This window comes from Podarcis vaucheri, assembly GCF_965113315.1.
Source record: "Podarcis vaucheri genome assembly, chromosome: 3".
Lineage (NCBI taxonomy): Eukaryota > Metazoa > Chordata > Lepidosauria > Squamata > Lacertidae > Podarcis > Podarcis vaucheri.
The window spans coordinates 88,655,533-88,682,432 of NC_138761.1; the positions used below are offsets into that span (position 1 = coordinate 88,655,533).

The 26,900-nt window shown below is 41.4% G+C and overlaps 1 protein-coding gene and 1 long non-coding RNA gene across 6 annotated transcripts in view; one reads left to right on the forward strand and one right to left on the reverse strand.

Annotated features, from left to right (window-relative positions):
* Window positions 1-22,462, forward strand: part of LOC309529962 — a 104,613-nt gene extending 82,151 nt beyond the window's left edge. Inside the window, exon 4 of the long non-coding RNA XR_014218560.1 lies at window positions 22,301-22,462. This is a non-coding gene — a long non-coding RNA (uncharacterized lncRNA). The remainder of the gene's footprint in view (window positions 1-22,300) is intronic.
* The window catches only part of ADGRB3 (adhesion G protein-coupled receptor B3), a 458,060-nt gene that overhangs the window by 33,486 nt on the left and 397,674 nt on the right, over window positions 1-26,900 (reverse strand). For 4 of the 5 annotated variants that reach the window (XM_082218224.1, XM_082218222.1, XM_082218225.1 and 1 more), the window contains 6 exons: window positions 16,254-16,404; window positions 15,136-15,205; window positions 12,955-13,021; window positions 10,227-10,312; window positions 1,759-1,857; window positions 1,228-1,399 (listed from right to left, as the gene is read on the reverse strand). In XM_082218224.1, coding sequence (XP_082074350.1) covers window positions 1,228-1,399; window positions 1,759-1,857; window positions 10,227-10,312; window positions 12,955-13,021; window positions 15,136-15,205; window positions 16,254-16,404 — 645 coding nt within the window. The remainder of the gene's footprint in view (window positions 1-1,227; window positions 1,400-1,758; window positions 1,858-10,226; window positions 10,313-12,954; window positions 13,022-15,135; window positions 15,206-16,253; window positions 16,405-26,900) is intronic. The other variant, XM_082218223.1, reaches the window with a different exon arrangement.

A 26,900-nucleotide genomic window follows, 5' to 3' on the forward strand; every position in this document is an offset into this window, starting at 1 on the left:
GGTGCCTCCCGCTGCCGCCACACCTCCGCCGCACGATTTCTGTTCTCATCCTGAAGCAAGGTTCTTAACCCAAGGTACTGTTTCTGGGTTAGAGGAGTCTGTAACCTGAAGCGTCTGTAACCCAAGGTACCACTGTAATGGACTTGGTTGGTGGTGCTTGTCTTCATTTTGTGGGTTTACTGTGCAACATTTTGAAATCAACATTGTGAGAAGCTTCAGATTGTATCTGAAGCCTCCCTGGGTTTTTTCCAGTCCTAGAGCATCCCTCGAAGCAGACTCAAGTAATTACGGAGAATTCTTCTGGACAGCGTGATGAGATTTAGTAAGACACATTCTAAGACATATAAAAAATCTCCAACTACAGCTGCTTTCATGTCGGCACTGATATCATTTGAAACTTTTTATAGAAACTGAAGTTGCCAGTTCATTTATTCACCACACCTATATATGTTTCTATGTTTTCATGTACTAAAATGTCTGTTGCTGAGAATGAGAGGAAATGGACTATTTTCCAGTCTACAGTTTAAAAATGCATTATGAAATCCATGTTTCTTTAGATAACCATCTTTGATGGTGAGTCAAACTCTTAGGTAAGCCTTTCAGTGTAATATTTTATTAGCATTGGTTTAATCACATAAGGTTTCCAGGACAGATCCATTACGAGGATCTCGGATTTCAGATGGCTCATGCTCAAGGATTCTGCTCTGCACAAGCGTTACAGATGCATGTTATATGGGAGCTGGAAGGAACTCAAGTGGGGAAGGATCTTGTGATTACCAAATGGTCTGATCCAGATTCTGAAGCCATTTGCTATTGTTGGTTGAAATACCAGAAGGTTGTAAATGTCAGAATCACAGAAGACCTCTCAGAGATAGAAAAAGACAGAAAAGAAAACCTTTAATTTGCTGGGCTATTGGGCTCTTTTTCCCCCTCTCCTTTTTTGCTACATTTGCATCTGAAATTAATCAGGTTTCTCTTGACTTTAGCTTTGCCCAATCTCCACTTTGACTTTTCGTTCAGTCCACTGGTTCTTTGTAGCTATGCATGGTGGCTTTTTTCCTCCATAGGCTGTCACATCTGTTTGTCACAAAATAACATTGCTCAGTTGCCCTGCTTTTGATCCCAGATTTTTCCTTGATATGCAACTGAATTTTGTGGAGCGTTTGGTATTGCTGTAAAATTTCACAGTGGCACATGACAAATGCCATTGGGAAGCGGTTTCCTTACCTCCCTTCGGAGAATGCAGTGGACCATGACAATGACGAAGCCCTGCAATGAATCAAACACAGCAAAGAGTATCTGAAATAATATCGATCTCTTGTCAGTCATTGCCAGAACTGCAGACATCCAAGTCAGAGCCAGGAGAGGCAACACAACACAGGAACTCCAAAGGGATGCCCTAGAGAGTGACAAAGAGGAAGGAAAAGAGTGACAACAGTGACGTTGTAGAACCATAAGTGGACAATACAACCCTCTCTTCACACATATATGCAAATGTATAGATAACATATTTAAGGGTGGCAACTTGTTAGTTAATGTGAAGACCAATGACAAATATTTAGAGATCTATAAAGATTGATATTTTATTTTCTACATGTTACTCCAGTTGAATTAAAAAGTGTGGTTGCCATTTCTTTTCCTTTAAATTAACTATATCCAGCATTACTAATCATAGTTTTTTCATCACTGTAGCAACCCCGCCCCCCACATGCACTGTATAAGATTTGTAACAAGAAGATGTAAATGATTAGGACTAACATGGCATTACTGGCGGTGGTGGCTGACAAAGCTGTTGTTGAAACTACTCCACACTTGGCACATTTGAGCGTCAAACCGCTATGAGGCTCACTCATCTGACTGCAAACAAACAGAACACCCACAAAAAAGAACAAAATATTGAATTTTTTGTCACCAAAAAAAGTCGCGACTGAAATTTAGCTTTTTAAATATGATGTCATGCAAGAAAATAAAATAGCAGGTAGACTTATTCAGAATTTACAAAGCTCTATTTGAATCATACATTGTTTTACATTTTTTAAATTAAAAAGTAATGATATTTGGGGGAGGGAAGTTTCATTTCATGCAAGGCCTAGTTCTTTCATTTAAGTCTTTTTTTTTTTAAGGCCTTCAGTGTCCAGAGATAAATGTCACTTGATAACACCGAAGTAAACAAGCATGTGCTAGTGTAGGACACACAAGGTGAGATCCCTCTATTCAGACCTTTAAGAAGACCAAAATGCTCATGATCATTTATTCACTCAGAATGCAAGAGAAAGACAAATTGCCAGGGCAGCGTGTGCATACCTCTAATTAATTAAGAGGTGAAGTTAGAAAATGACCACACACTAAGATGGCTCAGTCAATGTGCACTATGACATTGGCTGAAAGGTTGAAAGAGCTTTAAAACAAGATAGAATAAGCTCTTTCTTAGCTTACTCTAAATTTTTACCAGAGGCTGGTCTGGATACAGGGTTTGAAATGTATGGAATTTAATGAAAGTATTATTTCAGGCTTGAAAAACAACATTTTAATAAAACACAGTACACAAGCATTAAGGTTAATATATGTGTGTACAGTATATGTTTGTTTGTACAACACACTGTATCACAACATTGAACAACTGGTTCAGTTTTCTTGCCTCATAAATTATAACAACTGAATTGCCTGGCTATTTCCAGACTTTCATCCACCCTAACAGTTTCAGTGCCATCTAGGTACAGGCTGGCTGCCAGTTAGCTATCAAGCTAGGCTTAAGGTCCTACTATTAACATCTGAAGTCCTAACAGCTCCAAACCAGGTTACCTCTGAAATATGGCAGGCACCAGCAGTGATGCACTTCCATGTTTCCCCAAGTGTTTCCCTGACTGCTGATGCCAGTTTTTAATTATTCACCTACTGTAATGATTATTTTAACTTTATGTTTTCATTTATATCCAAGGAGCTAAAGGTGGTCTGTGTGGTTCTCCCTCTCCCTGTTTTATAATTTGCAATATCCCTGTGAAATAGATCTGAGAGAGTAGCTGGCGCAAGGTCACTCAATAATGTTTTTATTATTTTGTGGATATGTTTTATTACTTTGTTATACAATATTTTATGATTACATTATTTCACTGTAGCAAACTTCTTTGTGTATGTTTTTTTCTTTGATTAAGAGAGTGATGCATTACTTTATTAAGTGTATTAAATGCAAAAAGTAATATGTAGTGGAACGGTTTTCATTGACTGGCAGAAGTTGCTGCAGATGAAATCCATGGGTGTCTGTCCAACAGCAGAACAGACTCCATTGGCAAAATGGATCCTGCAGCTCTACATATGCCCCCCCCCAATCTTCTCAGGAGGGTTTTCAGAACCTGCAGATTAGATATGGGGCAGGGCGCATGAGGATTCAGGGCAAAGGAGAGAAGAAGAGGAGTCTTGCTGTGCAAGTGAAGTCTGCTCATGTAATATTGGCTGTCATCCTGGATTTTTATAAAATGAAGAGAAAAATCTTATTACTCACCCCACCCCCTCACACCATCTGCCTGTGAAAGCTTACATGTACAGTGGCGCCTCGCAAGACGAAATTAATCCGTTCCGCGAGTCTCTTCGTCTTGTGGTTTTTTCGTCTTGTGGAGCACGGCCATTAGCGGCTTAGCGGCTATTAACGGCTTAGCAGCTATTAGCCGCTTTAAAAAAAAGGAAGCAAACTCGCAAGACTTTTTGTCTTGCGAAGCAAGCCCATAGGGAAATTCGTCTTGCGGAACGACTCAAAAAACGGAAAACTCTTTCGTCTTGCGCGTTTTTCGTCTTGCGAGGCATTCGTCTTGCGAGGTACCACTGTACCAAACAACTCATCCTATAAGATGGAATTTACTATTGGAATAAGTAATAGATAAAAAAAAATAGAGTGACCAACTTGAGTCCTGGGGTCCCTAATGTGATGGATGTGGGCACCATGGCAGCCTGGGACACCCCTTGGTATGTTGCAAGCCCCTGCTGCTCCTTCCATTTTTTATTTTTAAAATTGCAGGATGCTTCACTCTTTTTATTAACTTTGGGTAGTTGTGAGCTGGCTGGATAGGGAACTGCAGGCTTGCAGTCACCCTGTCCTCTTATCTCCTTCTCCTCAAAATGCCTCAGGGTCCCAAGTAGGGGCATTTTATCTGCTTTGTTTCCTTGTGTGCTTTTGGTTTTCCTGTTTATTCGGTGTGCCTGTGTGTTTTGCATCCTTGTTATTTTGTTTGTTTGTTTGAGAGGTGTTTCGCCAATTTCAAGGGAAGCTGTTGCCTGCTGCTTTCTCCATTTCATTTGTTTTGCAATGTGTGTAGGCCTTTGGAGCATTCCTTGGTTGTGGTAGTGTTGGTAGTTTTGCTCATCACCAGATTATTTGTGGTGCCAATAACAGTTTCTTAGATTTTCAAATGCGTTCTCAGAATCCAAAAGGCTGGGGACTCTTGGTGTAATGGCTCAGCTATTTTGAGGAATATGGTAAGAGGGATCAGCTTGCTTGAGAGATGGAGCTCAGTTTTTGTTTTTTGTTTTACATTCTGTCAAAACTATAGATGTAAATACTGTAAATACTGTAGCCAAAATCCATATAAACACGAAAATCTATATAACTATGTTGATGTTTCATTTTATTTTGCACAAACAGGTTCTTGGAAATGAGAATGTTATGTTAATGTTTTTTTCATGTTGCTTTTTGGTGAAAGGCCCATAAAACAGCATACAAGAAAAATCAAATACACAATAAAAATAATTTAAAATTGTCTGGGAAATAACATAGCCCCTGAGAATGGAGGCCTGTGGTATGCTCAGAGTCATCATTTGCTGGGAAGATTCAGAATTGTGGATCTGGAAACCAAGCTTTATGAGGAACAGTTGAGGGTGATGGATATATTTAGCTTGGAAAAAAAGAGGCTGACAGGATATGATGGCTGTTGTCAAATTATCTAAAGGGCTGTCACATGTGAGATGGAACAAGCTTGATTTCTCCTGCTCTGGAGGGTATGACCTGAACCAATGTCTTCAAGTTACAAGAAAGGACACTCCAACTAAACATTAGGAAGAACTTTTTAACTGTAAGAGTTGTTTGATAGTGCAATGGACTCCCTTCACTGGACTCTCCTTCATTAGAGGTTTTTAACCAAAAGTTGGGTGGCCATCTATCATGGATACTTTAGTTGAGATTCCTGCATTGCCAGGGGGTTGGGTTAGATGAGCCTCAGGGTCCCTTCCAAAGCTACAATTCTATGATTCCATGATTCTTTGATTCCACTCTGAGTATGACTTTGTCAGATACACCTTACTGTAGGAATAATTCTGGGTTCCATACAGACATCATGCAATTTCCATTCCTGTACCGGAGATGAGAGTGATTTTTATTTGGAGAATTTTTTGGCCTCTTGAAGCTGTAAAGTGGGGTACAAGTATTCTAAGTGAGAATATATATATATATATATATATATATATATATATATATATATATATTTGCTTTCGTAGATTTTCACGGGTATAGGAATGCAGGTTTTGGTGTCTTCGGGTGTCTTCCCGTGTAAGAGTCGGGGTGTCTGTGCGACGTTTCGACGAGGTCTCACTCGTCATCTTCAGGCTGGTGCTTTCGGCTTCTTGTTACTGGAACAGAGCAGAGTCTGGTGTTTGAGTTCCTATAAATACTGTTGAGGGGTGTGGTGTATAGCCTCCAACGTTCTGGGTAGAGAGGAAGTTCCTAGATTAGTGTGCCTTTTCTTCTTTTGTTCCTTAATTACTTGAGGGATATCTTGGGTGATTTCATGAGTGATATTCTGAATATCACTGGGTGGGTCATTAATTACTTGAGGGATATCTTGGGTGATTTCATGAGTGATATTCTGAATATCACTGGGTGGGTCATTAAGTGTAGATTAGATTGCTAAAGCTCTCGTGTCTTGACCTCTTGAGCTTGTGAAGAGTTTTTCTGAGAAGATGGCTGTGCTGCATTTAGTTGTGCTCTGGCTTGGCTTCGTGTATAGGGGCGAGCTATGGTTTTGTGCCTTGTGCCAGCCAGATCTGTGTAGGGATTGCAGGGGGGTGCAGCATCCGGAGGTGCCACTATAGTTTGGTTGCTGGATGGAGTCTGTAATATGTCTGTGGAGAGGGTCTGGGTTTGGGTCTGGTGTGGTTGATTGGTGACGGCGTTCTGTGTGCCTCTGGTTCTGGTGTCGGTTTTTGTGGGGAGGGCTAATTTCCAGATGTCTGGCAGGCGGGACGTGTCGTCACGCTTGTTCATGTTGTGAGGGTGTTTCTCTATCTCGATGGCTTCCATGATTATTCTCTTGTGGTGATGTTCCATGTTAAAGAGCAATTTGGAATCTGCAAAATTAATTTCGTGTCCTGTTTCTTTCATGTGTTGGAAAAGAGAGGAAGTTTTTTCTTCTTTTTTGACGGCATTCTTGTGTTCTGCGATACGTGCATTTATTCGTCTGTTTGTTTGTCCAATGTACGTGGCTGGGCAGACTTTGCAGGGTATTTCATAGACCCCTTGGTTTTCCAGCTGGATTTTGTCTTTTGGGTTTCTGAGGATATTGGCTATTTTTTGGTTGGTGCAGAAGGCTGTTTTGATATTGTGTTTATGGAGGATTTTGCTGATTTTGTCTGTAGTGCCCTTGATATAAGGAAGGAGGGCCATGCCATTGTTTTCTTCTGTGTCTTGGTTTTTGGGGGGTGTTTCTTTTTGGATTAGCTTCGTAACCCTGTTTTTCTGGTATCCATTGGCGATTAACACATTTGAGAGATTCTGTAACTCAGTTGTCAAGTGGTCTTTGTCAGCCAGGCGTAAACACAATAAAAAACACAATATCAAAACAGCCTTCTGCACCAACCAAAAAATAGCCAATATCCTCAGAAACCCAAAAGACAAAATCCAGCTGGAAAACCAAGGGGTCTATGAAATACCCTGCAAAGTCTGCCCAGCCACGTACATTGGACAAACAAACAGACGAATAAATGCACGTATCGCAGAACACAAGAATGCCGTCAAAAAAGAAGAAAAAACTTCCTCTCTTTTCCAACACATGAAAGAAACAGGACACGAAATTAATTTTGCAGATTCCAAATTGCTCTTTAACATGGAACATCACCACAAGAGAATAATCATGGAAGCCATCGAGATAGAGAAACACCCTCACAACATGAACAAGCGTGACGACACGTCCCGCCTGCCAGACATCTGGAAATTAGCCCTCCCCACAAAAACCGACACCAGAACCAGAGGCACACAGAACGCCGTCACCAATCAACCACACCAGACCCAAACCCAGACCCTCTCCACAGACATATTACAGACTCCATCCAGCAACCAAACTATAGTGGCACCTCCGGATGCTGCACCCCCCTGCAATCCCTACACAGATCTGGCTGGCACAAGGCACAAAACCATAGCTCGCCCCTATACACGAAGCCAAGCCAGAGCACAACTAAATGCAGCACAGCCATCTTCTCAGAAAAACTCTTCACAAGCTCAAGAGGTCAAGACACGAGAGCTTTAGCAATCTAATCTACACTTAATGACCCACCCAGTGATATTCAGAATATCACTCATGAAATCACCCAAGATATCCCTCAAGTAATTAATGACCCACCCAGTGATATTCAGAATATCACTCATGAAATCACCCAAGATATCCCTCAAGTAATTAAGGAACAAAAGAAGAAAAGGCACACTAATCTAGGAACTTCCTCTCTACCCAGAACGTTGGAGGCTATACACCACACCCCTCAACAGTATTTATAGGAACTCAAACACCAGACTCTGCTCTGTTCCAGTAACAAGAAGCCGAAAGCACCAGCCTGAAGATGACGAGTGAGACCTCGTCGAAACGTCGCACAGACACCCCGACTCTTACACGGGAAGACACCCGAAGACACCAAAACCTGCATATATATATATATATATATATGCAGGTTTTGGTGTCTTCGGGTGTCTTCCCGTGTAAGAGTCGGGGTGTCTGTGCGACGTTTCGCACAGACATATATATATTTATACATATACATATATATATATGTTTTCGTAGATTTTCACGGGTACAGGAATGCAGGTTTTGGTGTCTTCGGGTGTCTTCCCGTGTATTCATGAGTGATATTCTGAATATCACTGGGTGGGTCATTTAGCACAACTAAATGCAGCACAGCCATCTTCTCAGAAAAACTCTTCACAAGCTCAAGAAGTCAAGACACGAGAGCTTTAGCAACTAATCTACACTTAATGACCCACCCAGTGATATTCAGAATATCACTCATGAAATCACCCAAGATATCCCTCAAGTAATTAATGACCCACCCAGTGATATTCAGAATATCACTCATGAAATCACCCAAGATATCCCTCAAGTAATTAAGGAACAAAAGAAGAAAAGGCACACTAATCTAGGAACTTCCTCTCTGCCCAGAACGTTGGAGGCTATACACCACACCCCTCAACAGTATTTATAGGAACTCAAACACCAGACTCTGCTCTGTTCCAGTAACAAGAAGCCGAAAGCACCAGCCTGAAGATGACGAGTGAGACCTCGTCGAAACGTCGCACAGACACCCCGACTCTTACACGGGAAGACACCCGAAGACACCAAAACCTGCATATATATATATATATATATATATATATATATATATATATGTATGTGTGTGTGTGTGTGTGTGTTGAGAACAGTGCTGCAAAGAATTGCTTGTTTCTGAAACTTGGATCAAGCAATCTTAAATAGGAGATGATTATGTGAAAGCATATGAGACTGGATCTTACAACCTGAAGGTATGTTATAATATTCCATAACCGTTTGTTACATTCCTTGAATGAAAATGCATAGAGCCCCTTGACACCGATTTTGCAATGTGAAATTGGCAACAGCTGCTTTATGGCTGCTGATTCACATAGCCCTATCTAGAGGATAACTTCAACAATCATAACCTGTGGTGTCTTAAGATTGACAAGTTTGCATGCACTAGAACCTCCTTCATCTGATTCAATTAATGGATATACATACATATTGGTATTTGTGAGGGGATATAAGTGGGACCAAATCACGTGTCAACAAGTCATGGTATAGTCTGCCTGTGAGAAACAGCTATTGAAGAACAGCTTTGGTTAACAGAGCAGTCTTATCATGCTAATTCAATATTCTTCAAAGGATGCAATCTTATCAAGATTAAATAGAGCATTAACAATCAATAATGAAATATCATGGAGTAGGATCTAGTCAGAGTTAAGCACATGTAAGTCTCACTGGGAGAGTTAAGCCCATGTTTAGATCTTCCCCACTGGATCAATGAACCCTGATCTAAGAGAATGTATGCTTGCCTGAATAAAAGAAGCTGAAATATTGATGATCAGCTGTTTGGTGGAGAAGGGAGAGCAGAGGTAACAGAATCTAGCACCCAGACCCTCTTCTGGACAGCCCCTAAGTTGTAGAATTCCCTTATCCGAGTGGTGTGTCTGGCACCTGAGATGTATATATTTTAGGGCTTAAACTACTCTCTTAACTGATTTTAATATTGTATTTTGAAATTGCTGTTACCTGCCATGGGACCTTATGGTGAAGGATGGGTAAAGAAAATGAATAGATAAGCAACAACAGATTGGCAGGTATCCAGCTTTTTCATGGATTCAGGCTCCCAGGCCCTGTCTGAAAGGAAATGCCTCACAATTGCATGGACAGAACCCACTCAATGCAAAGAATCTCCTCTCACAGACAAAAAAGGGGATCAATTTATAGAAAACCTTAACCATTAGCAAAGTAATATTTTGTTTGCCTGGTGTTATATTCTGATACTTTGTTGTGGTGTATTACATATGCAAGCAAGCAAATGGTCCGCCTACCACCCGTTTTATCTTAGGAATTACCTTGGAAAATCTTTTAGGGGAACATTCTAACTAAAGAGCATTACATAAGTCTGCGTCTCCATTCTGTACAAAGCCAATATTTTAGAAAGCCAATGAGTTTGACATGCATAATCATTATTTAGGTTTTTGACTGACTTAATACCACTGTACTTGTGTTTTATTATTTTACTGTTGCTCAATCACATTTCCTCAGTTTTGGAGATGAATAAAATTGGTTAGACAGCTTGTTAAACTATGCAAAAAAAGATTCAAAGTGCAATCAAATAAATAGACATTTGGTAAACATAATATATACATAGAGACAAAATAAATAATTGAAAATAAGTAACAGATTTTCAGTAGGCCTTGGGGGGGAAACCCAACTTCTGCTTACCCCGCTCTGTGTTTGAGTTTTTTATCTAGGATTCCATCTCTGGAAACAAGTTTATTAAACACCAGAATGCCAATCACCATGTTGACCTGTTAAATAAAAAAGAAACAGACGAAAAACAAACAGTCACCCCTTTAAGTGATACTGAATTAAGGACAGGGCAGGGGGGAAGATAATAAGTATGTAGTGCAGCATAGGCAAAGGGAAATGCATGGCATTCAAGGGGGGGGGGAAGAAAAAGGGAAATAGCAAGGCATTCCTGGTGAAAGGGAATACCGTATTTTTCGCCCCATAGGGCGCACCGGCCCATAAGGCGCACCTAGTTTTTTGGGGGGAAATAAAGAAAAAAAATTATTCCCCCCCCCCAGGCGTGAGGCTGGGGAAGCCCAAGCATGCCCCGACCCCAGCCCCCGGAACAGGCTGCTCTGCGCAAGCCGGTGGAGGGCTCCCGTGGCTTGCGTGGAGCTACCCAAAGCCCCGGCGAGACTGCTGAGCGTGCCGGGGCTTTGGGATAAGAGGCAGCTCTGCGCAAGCCGGGGGAGCCCTCCCGCGGCTTGCGCACAGCTATCCAAAGCCCCGGCGCGACTGCTGAGCATGCCGGGGCTTCGGGATAAGAGGAAGCTCTGCGCAAGCCGGGGGAACCCTCCCGCGGCTTGTGCACAGCTACCCGAAGCCCCGGCGCGACTGCTGAGCGCGCCCGGGCTTTGAGGTGCAGGCAGCTTTGCGCAAGCCGTGGGAGCCCGGCGGGAACTCCCGCGGGCTCCCAAGGCTTGCGGATAGCTTCCTGAAGCCTGGAGAGTGAGAGGGGTCGGTGCGCACCGACCCCTCTCGCTCTCTAGGCTTCAGCGAAAGCCTGCATTCGCCCCATAGGATGCACACACATTTCCCCTTCATTTTTGGAGGGGGAAAAGTGCGTCCTATAGGGCGAAAAATACGGTAGTTTTTCTGGTATGCACCACTTCTTATATCTTATATAAATGCATCAGATTCAGAGGTGCCCCACTATGAATGGAAGGGCTCCTTTGGTAGAGGGAACTGTGATTCTACTGAAGCTCCCACCTAGAGGGAAAGGGTAGTATTCTCCCCCCCCCCATTCCTCATCCTTTATTTGCAGGTTCCAGTCGCTTTTCAGACATTGCGGTGTAGGATCCCTGTCAATCCAGAGCTGATTTTTGGAGCTGCAGAAGTAAGGGGGACGTAGAAAACAAAATCACTTCCACTCTCTTGCGAATGGGCTTATCCACTGCTCTGCACAACACAGAATCCAACTCCACATCTGTATCTATGGTCACCTCCAATCACTATTTTGCAGAAAGGATTAGACTAGGCATTTAGGTTTGTGATATAAGAGACTTTTTGCGGTAAGGAAAGTGATGGAGGAATGCACTAAAAAGTGTGGGATAACAACCGATAGATGGGAAGTCTGTACGAAGAAATTAGAATTAACTATCACTGTCATATAACTTTCCCACAAACAAATCAGAACAATAAGCAGCAGTCACCAAACAACCTTAGTGGAAGCTTTGTGCAACTGAATTAGGATAAGTGCTCAATGAATAGATTGTCTGAAGGATCTCTCTCGCCACCCCCTCTCTAGACTACAGGAGTGCTTCCACAACCTTGTCTGAGTTTAAAAGGCAGGGCTGATATTAATCGGAAGACACAGGCAAGCAGTTTGATCAGGCAGGTTGATGCTGATGACATTCAAATGACCTAGATTAGTTTTTTGACTGATATCATTTTTAAGGCATACAGCCAAAGTTGATGGGAAAATGAGCATTTCTGACAAGAAGGCGATTATGAAAAGTGACATTGTTTTCTTTTGCTTGGATTACTGAAGTGTTTCAGATACGATGGCTTGTTCCTTCTGCACTGTGTTAGTTACAAAAAAACAAAACCAGGCAGAGATATAGATTCTTTGAGGCTTCAAAGTGCTTCAGAGCCAATAAATATATGGTAGTTTCGGCTCAAAGTCAATTCACTTCAAAGGATTAGTAAGATTGGAGGCAGATCTGCATTCAGAATATTCAGAGGATCAATAGACACACAGTCAGCGTTTTCTGTGTTTGTGCACTGGGGGAAGGAGTGAGTATTAAGCAAGTAGGTGATTGTAAGCTTCTTAAATTAATTTCCCCCTCATGCTTTCACTAGAGCTTATCAATTTGAAGGAATGAAGGAGGCGAGAATGTAAGTTTGCATGCTCTCTTCTTGCTTTTTCTAAATTTCACTACAAGGTGAAATTGCCCTGAGAAACCACACAAGAAGTTCCAAAAGAAATTGTGTTAACACAGCCATACTGGGACTGCAGGCTGAGAAAAGTTTGATTTTGTATTCCTTTACAAAGTGCAATTGTTGAGAATAATCAACAGTAATCAAACATGGAGCAAAATTCAGGGATGGTGAACTTGTTAGCTGGGGGCCAAAAGGAACCCCCAAAGCTCTCTATTTGCTTCTCGGAAATCTCCTCAGCCCACGCCCCCTCTGTACAGGCCACACCACTCATTGGCACACATATTATACATACCCCTTTTATAAATACAAGTGCACAAATTTAACATGTGTTAAGAGGGACAACCGCCCTTTAATCATCTGTGTATTTGAGATACTGAAAGTATATGCAAAATAAGTATGCATTCATAACTTCCATATCAGAATTTAGAACACTTAACATAATAGCCAGTCAGTGATTATGTTACCATGGTTACTTAAAATAGGTGATTTTAATGTTTACCAAGACAACAGCGGCTGCAGGTCCAACAAAAGCATAGAGAAGTCCTCCTTCGAGAGAGAGCCAGCAACTGGAAAGAACATTAGAAAAGAACTAATAAAAATTAATAAGGTTTATTATTTGTCTGTCTATATATCTGTCTACTGATTGTGGGGCCTCACTGATTTTCTCAGTCTTGGAATATCAAAATGTTTAAGATACTTTCTGTTGGCAAAGTCACTTAAATAACACAGGCAGGAGAGAAAAGAAATTCTAATTATCTGAGGAGAAATAAGCAGAGATTTTGTCTCTCTTATTTCAGGCCTTGTTTATAGCAGGGTGACATTCAACCAAATTTACAGAGGAACAATTCCCTCATATCCACACAGCCAACCAGAAGACATGCTATTTCACCAAGTATCTGCTTAGTTACTAAGCAACACCTCCCCCTCTTGGTTAGATGACTTTAATAACAGAAGTAATCCTTATGTTCAAATGGAATGATCCCTGCTGTTGCACTTCCAACAGTTTCACAACAAACAGAAAACAGAGATTTATTGCACATGTAGGCCAACACACCCCAATAAATCAGAAAGTCTGAAAACTAGCCATTTCCAAGACTATTTAGCTGCAGTCTGCAATGTATCCAACCCTGCAGAATGCAACCTGTACTTGCTGTTCTACTACAAGGACAGAGCATATATAGCTGTAATATCTTGTGTATTACTTAAGGAATATGAAACCTAGTTTACTTCTATGTGGAAGAAATATGAAACCTAGTTTACTTCTATGTGGAAGAATATGTCTGAGAAGATATTGTATTTCATGCTTGCTAAACATTTCAAATAAACTGTCCTTAAAAAAATGTTTCTGCCAGTACTGAATATTTAGCATTTTTCATTCAGCAGTTTTCAAGTTACGGCACCATGGCAAAAAGGAAATCTACCTTCAAGGAAGCCCCCTTTTTATGTGTGTGTGTTAAATGCTAAAATAGCTCATTTTTAATACAGTTCAACTTACAATTCTAATGCTAATTTCTCACACTTTGTTGCATTCAAAGCATCTTCCAAGTATTTTTTTACAGACTTAATGACACAATTTAAGTATTTCTCTGTTAATGCTTCATTGATGTCTTGCTTTTCTATTGAAAATACTTCATGAAGTAGACACCAAGTCACTCATCTAAAGCTCCAAATAAGATGTAATGATTTTGATGGAATACATGTAGCACTCTCTCAAAATAAGGAGCTCTTAATCCATCTAAATTCTAAGTGCCTTTAGAGCAGAGCTTTCCAAATTTTTCATGTTGGTAACACACTTTTTAGATATGCATAATTTCGCAACACAGTAATTCGGTTTTACTAGCAAACTAGGAGGAGTGTGAGGAGCGTTCACATGACCCATCTAATGTGTTGCGACACACAGTTTGGAAAGCTCTGCTCTAGAGAGCTGTTGAATGCCCTCCATGCTCTGGGAACTTTAGCTCATTTGCCCAGCGTTTGCAAAAGGAATGGTGAAGTAATAGCTGCTTCAAGGCAGCTTTCCCAAAGCTGTTGCCCTCCAAATGTTTTTGTCTGTAACTCTCATCAGCTCCAGTTTTACCAGTTTGCTGGGGCTGATGGGAAGCGCAGTCTAAAACATCTCAATGATCGTGCGCTATATTCCTAAACCACCTGTTTCCTACTCACTGGCATTCCCTATCCTGCCACTACTGAATCTCATTTCCTTTTCCATATCAAATCCTGCAGAATAGTTGCTCAGGGAGAGATAAATGAATAGGAGTGGATATGGGCACACCATGCCTCCTTTGCCGAACTCTTATTAATCACAGTAAGCTCTTGGAAGAAAGGGGATGGTAAATCTGCATTTGAGTAAGAGGCTGTTTGCTAGAAACAACTGAAGGAAGAGGCCAGAACAGGCACACTAGGGAAGAAGCCCCAGGCTCAGGTACTTCTGTAGCGCTCTGACAAGATGAAGACAATTTCCCCATTCAATAGATAGCAATTTGCTGTCCTTTGGTAGCTTTCTCCCACATTTCTCCTCAACTGGGCCTGCCCATTGTTTACCAGCGCACTTATTATTCACCTTTAAACAACTTCCACGTCAGCACAGAAGAGTAAAAATACCCCAAAGCAGGTTGTGTGATAAACAGGGATGGAGGAGCTGGCGGTCATTGAAAACGTTTATTATTATGGAGTGACTTACTAGTTACTGGTTCCGTATCCTTTTGTCTTGGTAAAACCTATTGATATAGCCACCACCAATGCTGGTAGACCTGTAAGAGAAACCCCCAGTCATTAGCTTAGTGTCAGGCATGTCCAAAGTCTGTTTTGGGGGCCTAATCCGGCCCTTGTGGCAGTTTATTTCCTGGGGTAAAATCCTTAAAAAAAAGCTTAAGAACTTTGGTTGGCCCCCACGGCCCTTCACTTCATCAAATCTGGCCCTGTTTGAAAAAAGTTTGGACAGAGCATGAGATACTTAATCCCAGGGTCATGGGTCTGAGTCCTCCATTGGGTGAAAGATTCCTGCATTGGGTTGGACTAGATGATCCTCGTGATCCCTTCCAACTCTACAATTCTGTGATTGTATGATTACTTCCCTACACGTTTGATGGCTCTTGCCACAACATATTTGTCAAGTCTCTAAGGTGCCACAGTGCCTTTGTGGTTTTTGCTGAAATATGGGCTACTCTCTTAGAATTTATCCAGCAACCATTATTCCTGTGAGCCACAATGCATGCTTCTTATGGGATGTGAAAAACCACAGCTTACTATATTAACCTATAAAGATTGATTTCATAGGGAGGGGTGGGGGAAAAAAAACACCTTTTCACCAGCATGTAATGTTAATGCACACTTCACCTACCAGGAGCTTGTCAACAGTTCAGCTTCCATCCCAGCATGCATCATTTTTATGTTGCTAAGTGACCAGTACATTTGACATAGTATACAACAAAGAAACCACACTGAGCTGTGATGTATTTCAGTAAGAGTCTTTAAAATAAAATAAAATAAAACATTGCTTGTGTTTTTGTTATTACCGTGCTTTACTGAGAATCTGCTAAAGGCTGTAAGTTATGGTGTGATAAACTCTCATAATCAATGAGACATTCATCACCAGCCATATCTTGAAGCAGATCAATAGAATTAAATTATATTCCTGCTTGCAATTCTATAGAAAATCTCCCAGTACTAATATTCGGTTTAGAAACCGTGCAATCTACTACCTGTCAGGATTATTGAAACATGCATTCATGTTCCAAAGGTTATCCGTGCATGAAACATTAAGCTGAAAAACATCTTAGCTGAGTCATATGAACTCACCCCATCCAAGGCATAAAAAGCGTTTCCTTATGAGTCGTGTCCTAATTTTTCCAGTAACAGCCATGTAAGACTGCCACGCTTCCGTCAAAACCCAACAAAACGAAGCTAAGAAGAAGAAATGTAAAAATGCTGTGGTCGTGGTACAGATCCCCTGCAGACAGAGAAAAAGAGAGATTGGTTGTATTTAAAACTCAGAGATAGTCAGTTAATCAAAGAACTGATAAAATTTCAACATTTTGATTTCTACTATGCAACAAACTCAGCTTTTATACCAGAAAAGGATAAAATGTCTGACTACATGCATTAATGTACACTAATTATGTGTGGGAAGGCGTGTCTTCTGATGGAAGCCCAGACTGGCCTCTTTGTAAACCATCCATGTCTCCAAGCAGTTTCCTTGTCCCCCCAGTTGGAAGGAACAGTGGTCATGCTGTCATCATAGGGAACACTGAAAGTGCACTGCCCAGATAACAAAAGGAACAGGAAAATAAAGTACAGTACAATTTATAATCCCTGCGTTACACAAGTGTGTGAATTAGGACAGGAAAATAGTGTCTACCTGGTGTGCACTTGTGTGCAAGAATTCCAACACATATGTGGAGGAATAATGCACCTGAATGCTGCCTTCCATAACAAACTCCTTGCATGTGAAAAGACAGCCCACTGGGGGACAAGAATTTTGTCTATACTGGAGTTTAAAGTGGATTTGAAGCTGCTTGTGTCTCTATTTTGGGGGAAGAGAAGCGTCCACATAATGTCTTCCTTGTCCAAAAAGCAGCCCACAATTCCCACCCCTGCTAAATTTTGATGTTTCCGATCCTCAGATAATTTAACGAGGGAAGAAAAAGCAGTACAAGATAGCACATTACCCAACTAGGAATTCATTGACGCACATTGAGTGGGTAGGTCTCTTTAAAAAACCAAAAAGCGTGTGATGGCATTTCTCTGGGCCACATTTATCAACACATTCCTTGCTTCCATTTTGTTTCTATTAGCCCAAAGGTAATAATACCACCTGCCTTTTTCCACCATTTGTAATAGTTGTATTTTTAAAGCAGCTCTTTTGCATAGGCCTGCTCTTGTTCTAAACAGCTGTATTACATTTTTAATGCCCTTGTAAGTGCAGGAGGCTGGAAAAGGAGAAGAAAGGAAGTAGCAGCCTTCTGTGTGAGTGACTCCAAATCCTTTCCTGCCTTGAAGCAACACATTTATTTTAAAAAAAATGTTGGTTGCACTTATGGTCAAATCTGGTATATAAGAAAACTTGTATTTCATATCTATATCTATCTATATGAGAAAATGTGTGTGAGGACAGTTAAAACGAGTACCTGCATGCATGTGTACAACACACCTCAGGTTTCCAGAACTTAATGGTACGTGCAGAAGTAGTAATTGAGGTTAAGAGAGAACAGTGTTCAGCGCAAATGCATCTTATCAAGCACTGCCCACTAGTGTGGACAGGAAACAGAGAGAGACTTTGGAGGCATAAAACTGAAAGTGCTCATGTGTGGCCAAAAATGCACAAACCCATGAATACGGCAACACCCCAGTGTGGACATAGCCTGGACATCTTTCAGACATACGCTAGTTCTGCTAACCATCCATGTTTAGTTTGAGTAAGAAATGCAATAGGGCAGAAAAGGAGGTTGCTTTTTGTGTTCCTTTTGGCTATGAAACCTTACAAAACATGCATGGCACAACAGCTTCAGAGCACTCTTCAGCTTTCAAATAGAACCAGTGCAAACCAACAATCCTAATAGTATCTCTCTCCCCCCCACCAGACAAATTGCAAGTGTACATTTGAACTCCAAAGGGGGAAAGGGCTAAGCTCCTTGCCTTATGGAGATTTCAATGCAAACTGCAAATAATTTCAACCCATGGGAAACCTCTTTATATATTCAGCTGCCATATCTCTATATATTTTGAAGTGTGGTTTACACAATGTAAAAAAAACTACACCGTTATTTGGGTTATCTTCCTCCCTCCATGCATGTCAGTTTCTACCATCTGAGAGGCTCTTTGAAGCCATCAATAGAAGGCTCTCATCTGACACTGTACCACTTAATTAAACTTGACACAATGGCTCATATAAGTGAGCTTGACTTTCCTATTGGAAGTAAATTATGATCCATCATGTCCCTGCTTTGCATTCACTACAGAGCCCTAGATACTGGAGATTTCATAATATAATATGAAATGGCATAGTAGCACTCTATCATCAAAGTAACACGGGTAATTTAAAGGGATACACTGCACAGGTTACATTTCCTGGCAGCAAACAGTTGTTTGCAACAGACAAATGAACATTTAAAATTATTAAGTTATTAGTGTGGGATGGGTTGTTGATGGCTAGGAGAGGATATACTAAATACAATTTATCCCTCCAGTCTCCCATGTGTGTGTGTGGGTTAAGCAGAGCATTAAATTTCCATCCTTAGCAACAAAAATATAAGCTTTGGAACTAGGCTGTGAAGCTTTTCCTTTTCTGAGCAATTCCAGCTCATGAAAGGGAGCTGGCTTCCCTCCATTTTAAACCCCTATTAACAAACAATCAGACGACAACTTTAAAAGGAAACTTAAAAATAGCCTTTGCTTACTTAACAGTATTGCACTGGATCACAGCAAAGGCTGCAGAACTATGCAGGTAAAAATAGTTCTAGGTTTCAAGATACTTAGTTGATTATAAAAATGGAGTCTCTGCTCAAGGACGGTGCAGACAGACACCTGTCCATAGCTGTCAACTTTTCCCTTTTCTTGCAAGGAATCCTATTTGGAATAAGGGAATTTCCCTTTAAAAAAGGGGGAAGTTGACAGCTATGCACCTGTCTGCACTGGAGACTTGGGGGGGGGGGAGAGGTGGCAGGAAGAATTAAATGTCTTGGTTTTCCCTGCTACAGTAAACAGAGGAAATGACATCGCACAGAGCTCTCTCTCCACCAATTGCATTACAGTGGTACATTGGGTGACAAACACCTCGGGTTACAGACTCCGCTAACCTGGAAGTAGTACCTCGGGTTAAGAACTTTACCTCAGGATGAGAACAGGAATCGCGCGCCAGTGGTGCGGCGGCAACAGGAGGCCCCATTAGCTAAAGTGGTACCTCAGGTTAAGAACAGTTTCAGGTTAAGAACTTTACCTCCGGAACGAATTAAGTTCGTAACCAGAGATACCCCTGTACTATGGTATGAGTCTGCCTATCTAGCAGTACAGTGGTACCTTGGGTTACATACGCTTCAGGTTACATGCGCTTCAGGTTACATACTCCGCTAACCCGGAAATAGTGCTTCAGGTTAAGAACTTTGCTTCAGGTTGAGAACAGAAATCGTGCTCCGGCAGCGCGGCGGCAGCAGGAGGCCCCATTAGCTAAAGTGGTGCTTCAGGTTAAGAACAGTTTCAGGTTAAGCACGAACCTCTGGAACAAATTAAGTACTTAACCCAAGGTACCACTGTACAGTTCTGTGGTTGTTTGCTCCAAGACTTTCTAACTGTTAGATATTTGACTGCCAATGTCCCACAATTAGAGTCTTTCTTCTCTCTTCCCAGCTCTGTATGCAGGCGACAGGCACTTATTTGGGGAAGGATTTTGCTGCCAGTGTTTATGTATGCAGAGACAAAAGTGGATTTGGCAATTTAGGCACTTATACTGGGGGTGGGGGTGGGTTTCAAGCTCATTTTTCAAATGCTTCATTTTCTGTGATCTCAAATCAGCATCTAATCCAATTCAATCATAAAGTGCTACTTGACTTCCTGATCTTAAGTATATAAACTGATGTACCTGCCTGCTATACTGGTGTTAAGAAGATGCCTTGTCACAACACAAAAAGAGAGCAGAATTATTCCTAATCACAAAATGATAAATAGAAACAGCATAAAGGTAAAGGTACAGATTACTAAAATACTTCAAAATACCGTATTTTCGCTCGATAACACGCACCTGACCATAACACACACATAGTTTTTAGAAGAGGGAAACAAGAAAAAAAAATCTGAATGAAACAGTGGATGTATCATTTTTGTGCTTCATGCTGTGGCCACAGACATGTGATTTGACGGTGAGTTTGGGGTAGCCCAATGCAAAAATCCTGAGAATCCATGTGGATCTGTGCTTTGTAACCACGTTTTTGCACCATTCTGGCCCCAGGCAACAGTGGGTGCGTGATTTTTTTGGTGCAGGCTGTAGCCATGGACATGCTATGGGATCTGATGGTGAATTTGGGGTGACCCAATGCAAAGATCCTGAGGATCCATGTGGATCCATGCTTTGTAACCACGTTTTAAGTGGGGAGGGAAGGAAAAACACAGAAGGGACAAGGAGCACGAGAGGGGTGTGCGGAGAAGCAGCTGGCTAACAATGCAGGAGAGGGGTTTAACGGGAGGGAGGAAAGGAAGGCAAAAGTTTCCCCCCACCCACCCAAGCCAGCCCCCCCTCTCTTTCTCTCTCTCTCCCACCTGCATTTTCCAGCTGCCTGCAATGCTGGACGCAGCAGCAGTAGCAGCAGCGGAGCACGGAGAGGAGGAGGTGGTGGCTGTCGGCTGCGCTCCTAGCGAAAACAGTAGGCAGTAAGACCCTGAGGCAGAATGCAGGAAAGCAGCAACCTCCTCTTTTTAGCCTTCCCTCCTCTGCGATCTGATTTTTGCCTGATTTTTTGCCCCTGTACTTGGGCAGTCGGCTCCAGGGACCACACATTCACTCAATAATACGCACAGACATTTCCCCTTACTTTTTAGGAGAAAAAATGTGAGTGTTATAGAGAGAAAAATACTGTATAAAAATCATATATGTCCCATAATAAATGTTTTCGCCTTTAGAGTGGCACAAGTCTCTGTTGTTGTTTTTTAAACAAAAGAAATAGCAGAGCTATCAAAATCAAAATACTTTCCACAATATTTTGTCGGTGAACAGTATTACAAGTCATAATGAAACCACAGAGTTGCTTTAAGTGAAAAGATAAAGGGATGTTGCTCCATTTTAGAGCATCTTTGTTTCATGCAGCTTCCCTGTTCAATCTCTGATGTCTCCAGGTAAGACTGGAAATATCTCCTATGTGAAAGCCTGTTAGTGGAGACATTACAGAGACAGACAGAATAAAGGTATACAGCAACTTCTTACAATCAGTGGACTGAAGTTTCAGGTAGCAAAGCTCACACCATGGCAATCCTCAAATAACTTCCCAGAGTTTAGACTTCATGGCTTGAATTCTAGAAGCCCACTGCATTACACAATGGGAGAGGTCACCATTTTCTGCTGATAACCTCCCTCCTGTATCTCCCCCCTCAGTACTGCATCGCATGACATACCGTCTAACTTTTTCAAGTCCCAAACTGGGACGCACTCTGAGACAAGTCTTGTGACCTGCGCTTTTGCACTTTTGGGGGGACTTTTCTGCACTTTTGGGGGGACGAGAGCACAGCGTGAGAGCATGCAAGGTTGTGGCACCCCAAATGGCCCCTGCGATCTTGCGTAAAAAAATGGGATGTCCCATTTTTTTCTGGGGCACTTGGGAGGTATGTGTTGAACTGGAGTCTCAGAAGCAGCTTTTCAAGGAGCGCCTGGGGGCTGCAGCATGTGGGGCCATTGTGGGGTGGGTAGAGAAGCTGCTTTGAGCCACCAGAACTTAGCCTGCAGTTTAAAATCCAAATCATCAGTTTCAGGGCTGGTGAGCACATGATCTGAGGGTGTAATGAGAATTGCAATGTATAGTGGTTTGAGAATCAGGCTCCAAGTCTATGCAGAATGTTTAGCATGGCAATTTCTAAAAAGCATGCTATTTTAATCCCCATGAAATCAGGGACAAACGTGTTATTGACTTCGGTGATTAAAAATTTAGGCTCAACACGGTGTACCTGCGAATGCCGGCAGTGACAGGCAGGGAAAAACATACTATGCACTAAACCTACTAACTGGATTATTTTCAGTTACGAGAACAGACAGGGGAGAATAGAAGAGAGGAAAGTTATAGTGTGCATATTGATCTTCAGAAGCAACCACAGTAGGTAGTTGTGGAATCAAACTCTATTTTATTACCATTCATCCTTATATTTAACAGCTTCAGCATGCTATCCGATCATCCCATTCTGGTTGCTTGCCTCCTCCCCTTGACTGGGTAAAATACTGCAGTATACAAGATTGTCCACATGAAAAGATGGTTTTGAAATCCAACCAAGGAAACAAAAATCCCAACCATGTAAGTATACTTTAGCTACTAAGTTTATGACGGATAAAAAAAGAATTCAGCGTTTAGACCAAATGCAAGTTGCAGAAGATAACACTTAAATTCAGATGATTAACAGTGCAATTATTTTACTGCCCACTCAGAAATAAGTCCCATTGACTGCAGTGAGGCTTATTCATAGGTAGATGGGTATAAGACTTTAGCCTAAATGTGTGTGTGTGTGTGTGTGTTTTATTCCCCTCCCTAAATAAATTTAAAATTACATTTGGTTTTCTTATGAACAATAGAAGTGTGTGTTGGTATGCGTGAGAGAAATCCAATTCCGGATTAGGTGAGCCCTGTTACATAGGCTCTGGAGCTCACGGCCAAGAATGTGATTGTGCTTGGATCCTGCTTGTGGGTTTTCCCACAGGCATCTAGTTGGCCAGCCACTGGGAGAACAGGAGGCTGGACCAGAAGGCTCATTGGCTTGATCCAGCAGCCTCTTCTTATGCTGTTGTATTCTATGTGTCCGACTCTTCGTGACCCCATGGACCAGAGCACGCCAGGCACTCCTGTCTTCCACTGCCTCCCGCAGTTTGGTCAAACTCATGCTGGTAGCTTCGAGAACACTGTCCAACCATCTCGTCCTCTGTCATCCCCTTCTCCTTGTGCCTCAATCTTTCCCAACATCAGGGTCTTTTCCAGGGAGTCTTCTCTTCTCATGAGGTGGCCAAAGTATTGGAGCCTCAGCTTCACGATCTGTCCTTCCAGTGAGCTGATTTCCTTAAGAATGGATGTATTCCTTAAGAATGGATGTAATTTCCTTAGGAATGGATGTATTCCTTAAGAATGGTTGTGTTCTATAGTTTAAGCTAACACACCATGGCATGCCTGCTCTGGGATCATCTCAGGATCTGCTCCCCTTCCTTAAGTTCAGCACAAAGGGAAATTTCTGGTGATAAATTCCTGTTTTATGCATCTCCCGGAGGGTGGGACCTTGGGGCAGCATCTCCCCTGGACGGTATGTAGTGTCCAATCATGAAAATCCTCTCCAGGAGCAGTGTCCTATTCTGAAGGTTCTAGAAAGCCTTCTGGAAATTATACGAGAACTAAATATTCTTCATTCTGGAGGGCTTTTGTTTAACTTGTCAGGTGGTTAATGGGGCTGTTCATAAATGTCACTTCACTTTGAGGATTCTAGGTGCAAAGCAGGATGTAAATCTAATAAACAGCATTCAGCGCATGCGTTAGGGCTGCCGTACAGGAGTTGGTGATAAAGATACTCAATGTCATTGTCAGACAGTGGTCACCTCTAGTCTGTATAGTCTTGCATGACCTTTTTCAGTTACAAAACACACAGCTGTTTTCTGATTAAGAAAGTCATGGGGAAATGTGCCAAGAAGTTTGGGGGATGAGCAAATTCTTAATGGGAGGATGTATAAGCACTGCACAAGCAAATTCAGGATGAATGCTCATTGTCAAAGCTCGTTGTCATAAAATGTCATAAAATGAACAAATACACAACGGCGACTGGAAATAGCCTAATTTCCTTTTACTCTGAGGTGTTTTTAAAAGGTCTTAGTCATGCTTGAGACTTAATATTTGGTGTTAATATTTGTTTGTAAAAGTTCCAAAATATCAATAATGTTCCTGGTATTGTCAAACAAATGTCTACCTGGGAGAAAGCCGGCCTGGTCTTTATGGATTATCTCATTTAATACTTTTTTAAATCTGTTGGCCAAAATATCCGCAAATATTTTGTAATCCACATTTAGGAGTGAGATGGGACGGTAGTTCTTAAGTTGAGTTTTTTCAGTTTCTACTTTGGGTATCAATGTGATGAATGCTTCTTTCCACGTATCTGGTGCCTTCCCTCCCCCCATAATCTGGTTACAAACCTCCTCTAGTGGTTGTATCAAATAGTCTTTTAGCGTCCTATAATACTTGGAGGTAAGTCCATCAGGTCCTGGAGATTTGCCCAGCTGCATATTCTGAATGGCATCCTCGATTTCCTGTTGTGTTATTTTACAATTCAAGGTTGATCTCTTCTCTTGAGATATTTCTGGAAGACCATTTTCTTTCAAGAATTGTTCTATCTCGGTTACATCCTCGGGTCCTTGTGTATACAATTTTTTAAAATATTTCTGGAAACACTTTCTAATTTCTCCCGGTTTCTGGATGTTCTTTCCTTCAACTTCTAGATTGGTAACATAGTTTAATTTTTGTCTCTTTTTCAACTGCCAAGCTAGCAGTTTCCCACATTTATTCGCCGATTCAAATGATCTTTGTTTCATTTGTTTAATTCTCCATTCCACTTCTTGGTTGATCAGTTGCGCATATTGTGACTGGTGGAATTTAATTTCTCTTAAGGTCTCTTTGGATTTTGGGTTTAATCTTAATTTTTTCTCGCCGTCCCTTATCTTCTCCAATATCTTGTCCTTTTTACCATTCCAGAGTTTTTTCTTAATCGTATTCTGTTGTATCAGAAACCCTCTCATAACAGCTTTGCTCGCGTCCCAGATTATTCTTTTTTCCACCGAGGTGTTCAAGTTGATTTCAAAATAATCCTTTAAAGCTTTTTGGGCCTTCTTTACAATCTCTTGATCTCTTAGCAGGTTGTCATTCATTTTCCATCTGAAGGAGTCGGCAGTAGTAAATCTCATTTCCATTTTCAAAGCGTTATGGTCGGAGCAAGTCTTTGGGCAGATTTCTATTTTTGTGGTCTTAGGTGCCAGCCCTCTAGTTGTCCAAATTTGGTCGATCCTTGTCCATGACAGGTGGGCCTCAGAAAAGAAAGTTCCTTCTTTACCGAGGGGGTTTCTCGTCCTCCATGAGTCAATTAAATCCATATTGTCAGTTAGTTCAAAGAAAGTTTTTGGTAGTCTTCCATCTTTAGTCAAATTCTGGTTCTGTGACTTATCCATAAAGGTAGAGACAACCCCATTCATGTCTCCCATCATAATGATGTTCGAATAGTCCAGATAGTCCAATAATGTCTCATGCAGCTTCTTATAAAATTCTGATTTCCCCTCGTTTGGTGCATAAATTCCTAATATCAAAATTTTCTCTCCTTGGGTCGAAATCTCAATAGCCAGGATTCTTCCTTGTTCATCTTTAAACAAAAATTTCGGTGAAAGAGTCTCTTTGGCGTAAATCACCACGCCTCTCTTCTTGACTCTATCTGATGAGATAAATTCTTGGCCTAATCTTTTATTTGTTAACACCTTCCTGTGAGCCCTTGTCACATGGGTTTCTTGCAAACAAATTATGTCCAAGTTCTCTTTCTTTAGGATATGGAAGATCCGTTTGCGTTTTTCTGGGGAATTCGCGCCATTAATGTTCCAACTATACAGCTGCAGAGACATCTTGTATCAATCTGTTGTTATTCTTGTGGGGTGTCTTCTTTTTTGTCCGAGTCCGAAGGTGGTAACTCTTTCCCTGACTCTGGTGGTGGCCAAATAGCTGCTCCTTTCTGTAGGTCTTCTCCGTGATCGTGTAGGAACTTCTGGCAATCTTCTTTCGTTTTGATTTTTATCTTCTTTCCTTTGTATTTAAATAAGACGCCTTGTGGAAACTCCCACCTGTAAGGTATTCCGTTACCTCTCAGAAGTCCAGTTAGGTCAGTGTAGTTGGCTCTTAGATCCAGTAATTGTTTGGGAATATCTTTGTAAATTTGTGCTCTTCTATCCTGGATCACAAGTGCTTTATTGAAGTGTAAATCAAGTAGCTTGTCTCTCTCCTGTTTAGTCCTTAAAATAATCAAACAGTCTCTAGGCCTGTCCTTCCCAGCGACTCTTCCCAATCTAAAGGCAGTCGTTATTTTAAAATCTGTGTCTTGATTTATTCCCCAGAATTTGGAAAATTCTGCCGTTAGAAAGCCGGTCAAATCTTCTTTCTCAATCTCTGGGATAGAGCGTAATCTCAGGTTATTTTCCCTGTTTCGCAGTTCCACCAAAGACAGGTAGGCCTGCTGGTCTGTGATATGTTTGTGGAGCGGTCTTACCTCTCCTTTCAATTCCTCCACTCCTTTGGCTGCGGCCTCTGCTTTCCCAATCGCAGCCTCCGCCAATTTTCGATTTTCAGATGTTACGTCGTTTAAGTTTCCAATATCCTGTGAATGCTTAGCCACCTGTTCCGAAAGTTTGGTAATTGAAGATGTGGCTAAGTCAATTTTTGCAGTTTTAATGAAAAAACTTGCTTATGGGTTGTATGGTTAAAACATGTTTAGCATGTATGAGATTGCAAGTCACTACCAGGAATATTATGACAGTGGAAGCACAGAAAATCAGAGGATACCTGTACTTGCATGCTGTAGCTGGGGCATAAATATTAGGAATTCATTCTGCGCAGTTATTATTTGCCTTCCATGGCAGATTTTGTAAATTTGTAAGAGTATTTTTATATTGCAGAGTTTTGCGGCAAGAGAGCTCTTGCCAATGCAGAATTCTTAACTCAGAGATCACCAAGGAAACCTATTCTGCGTGAACAGAAC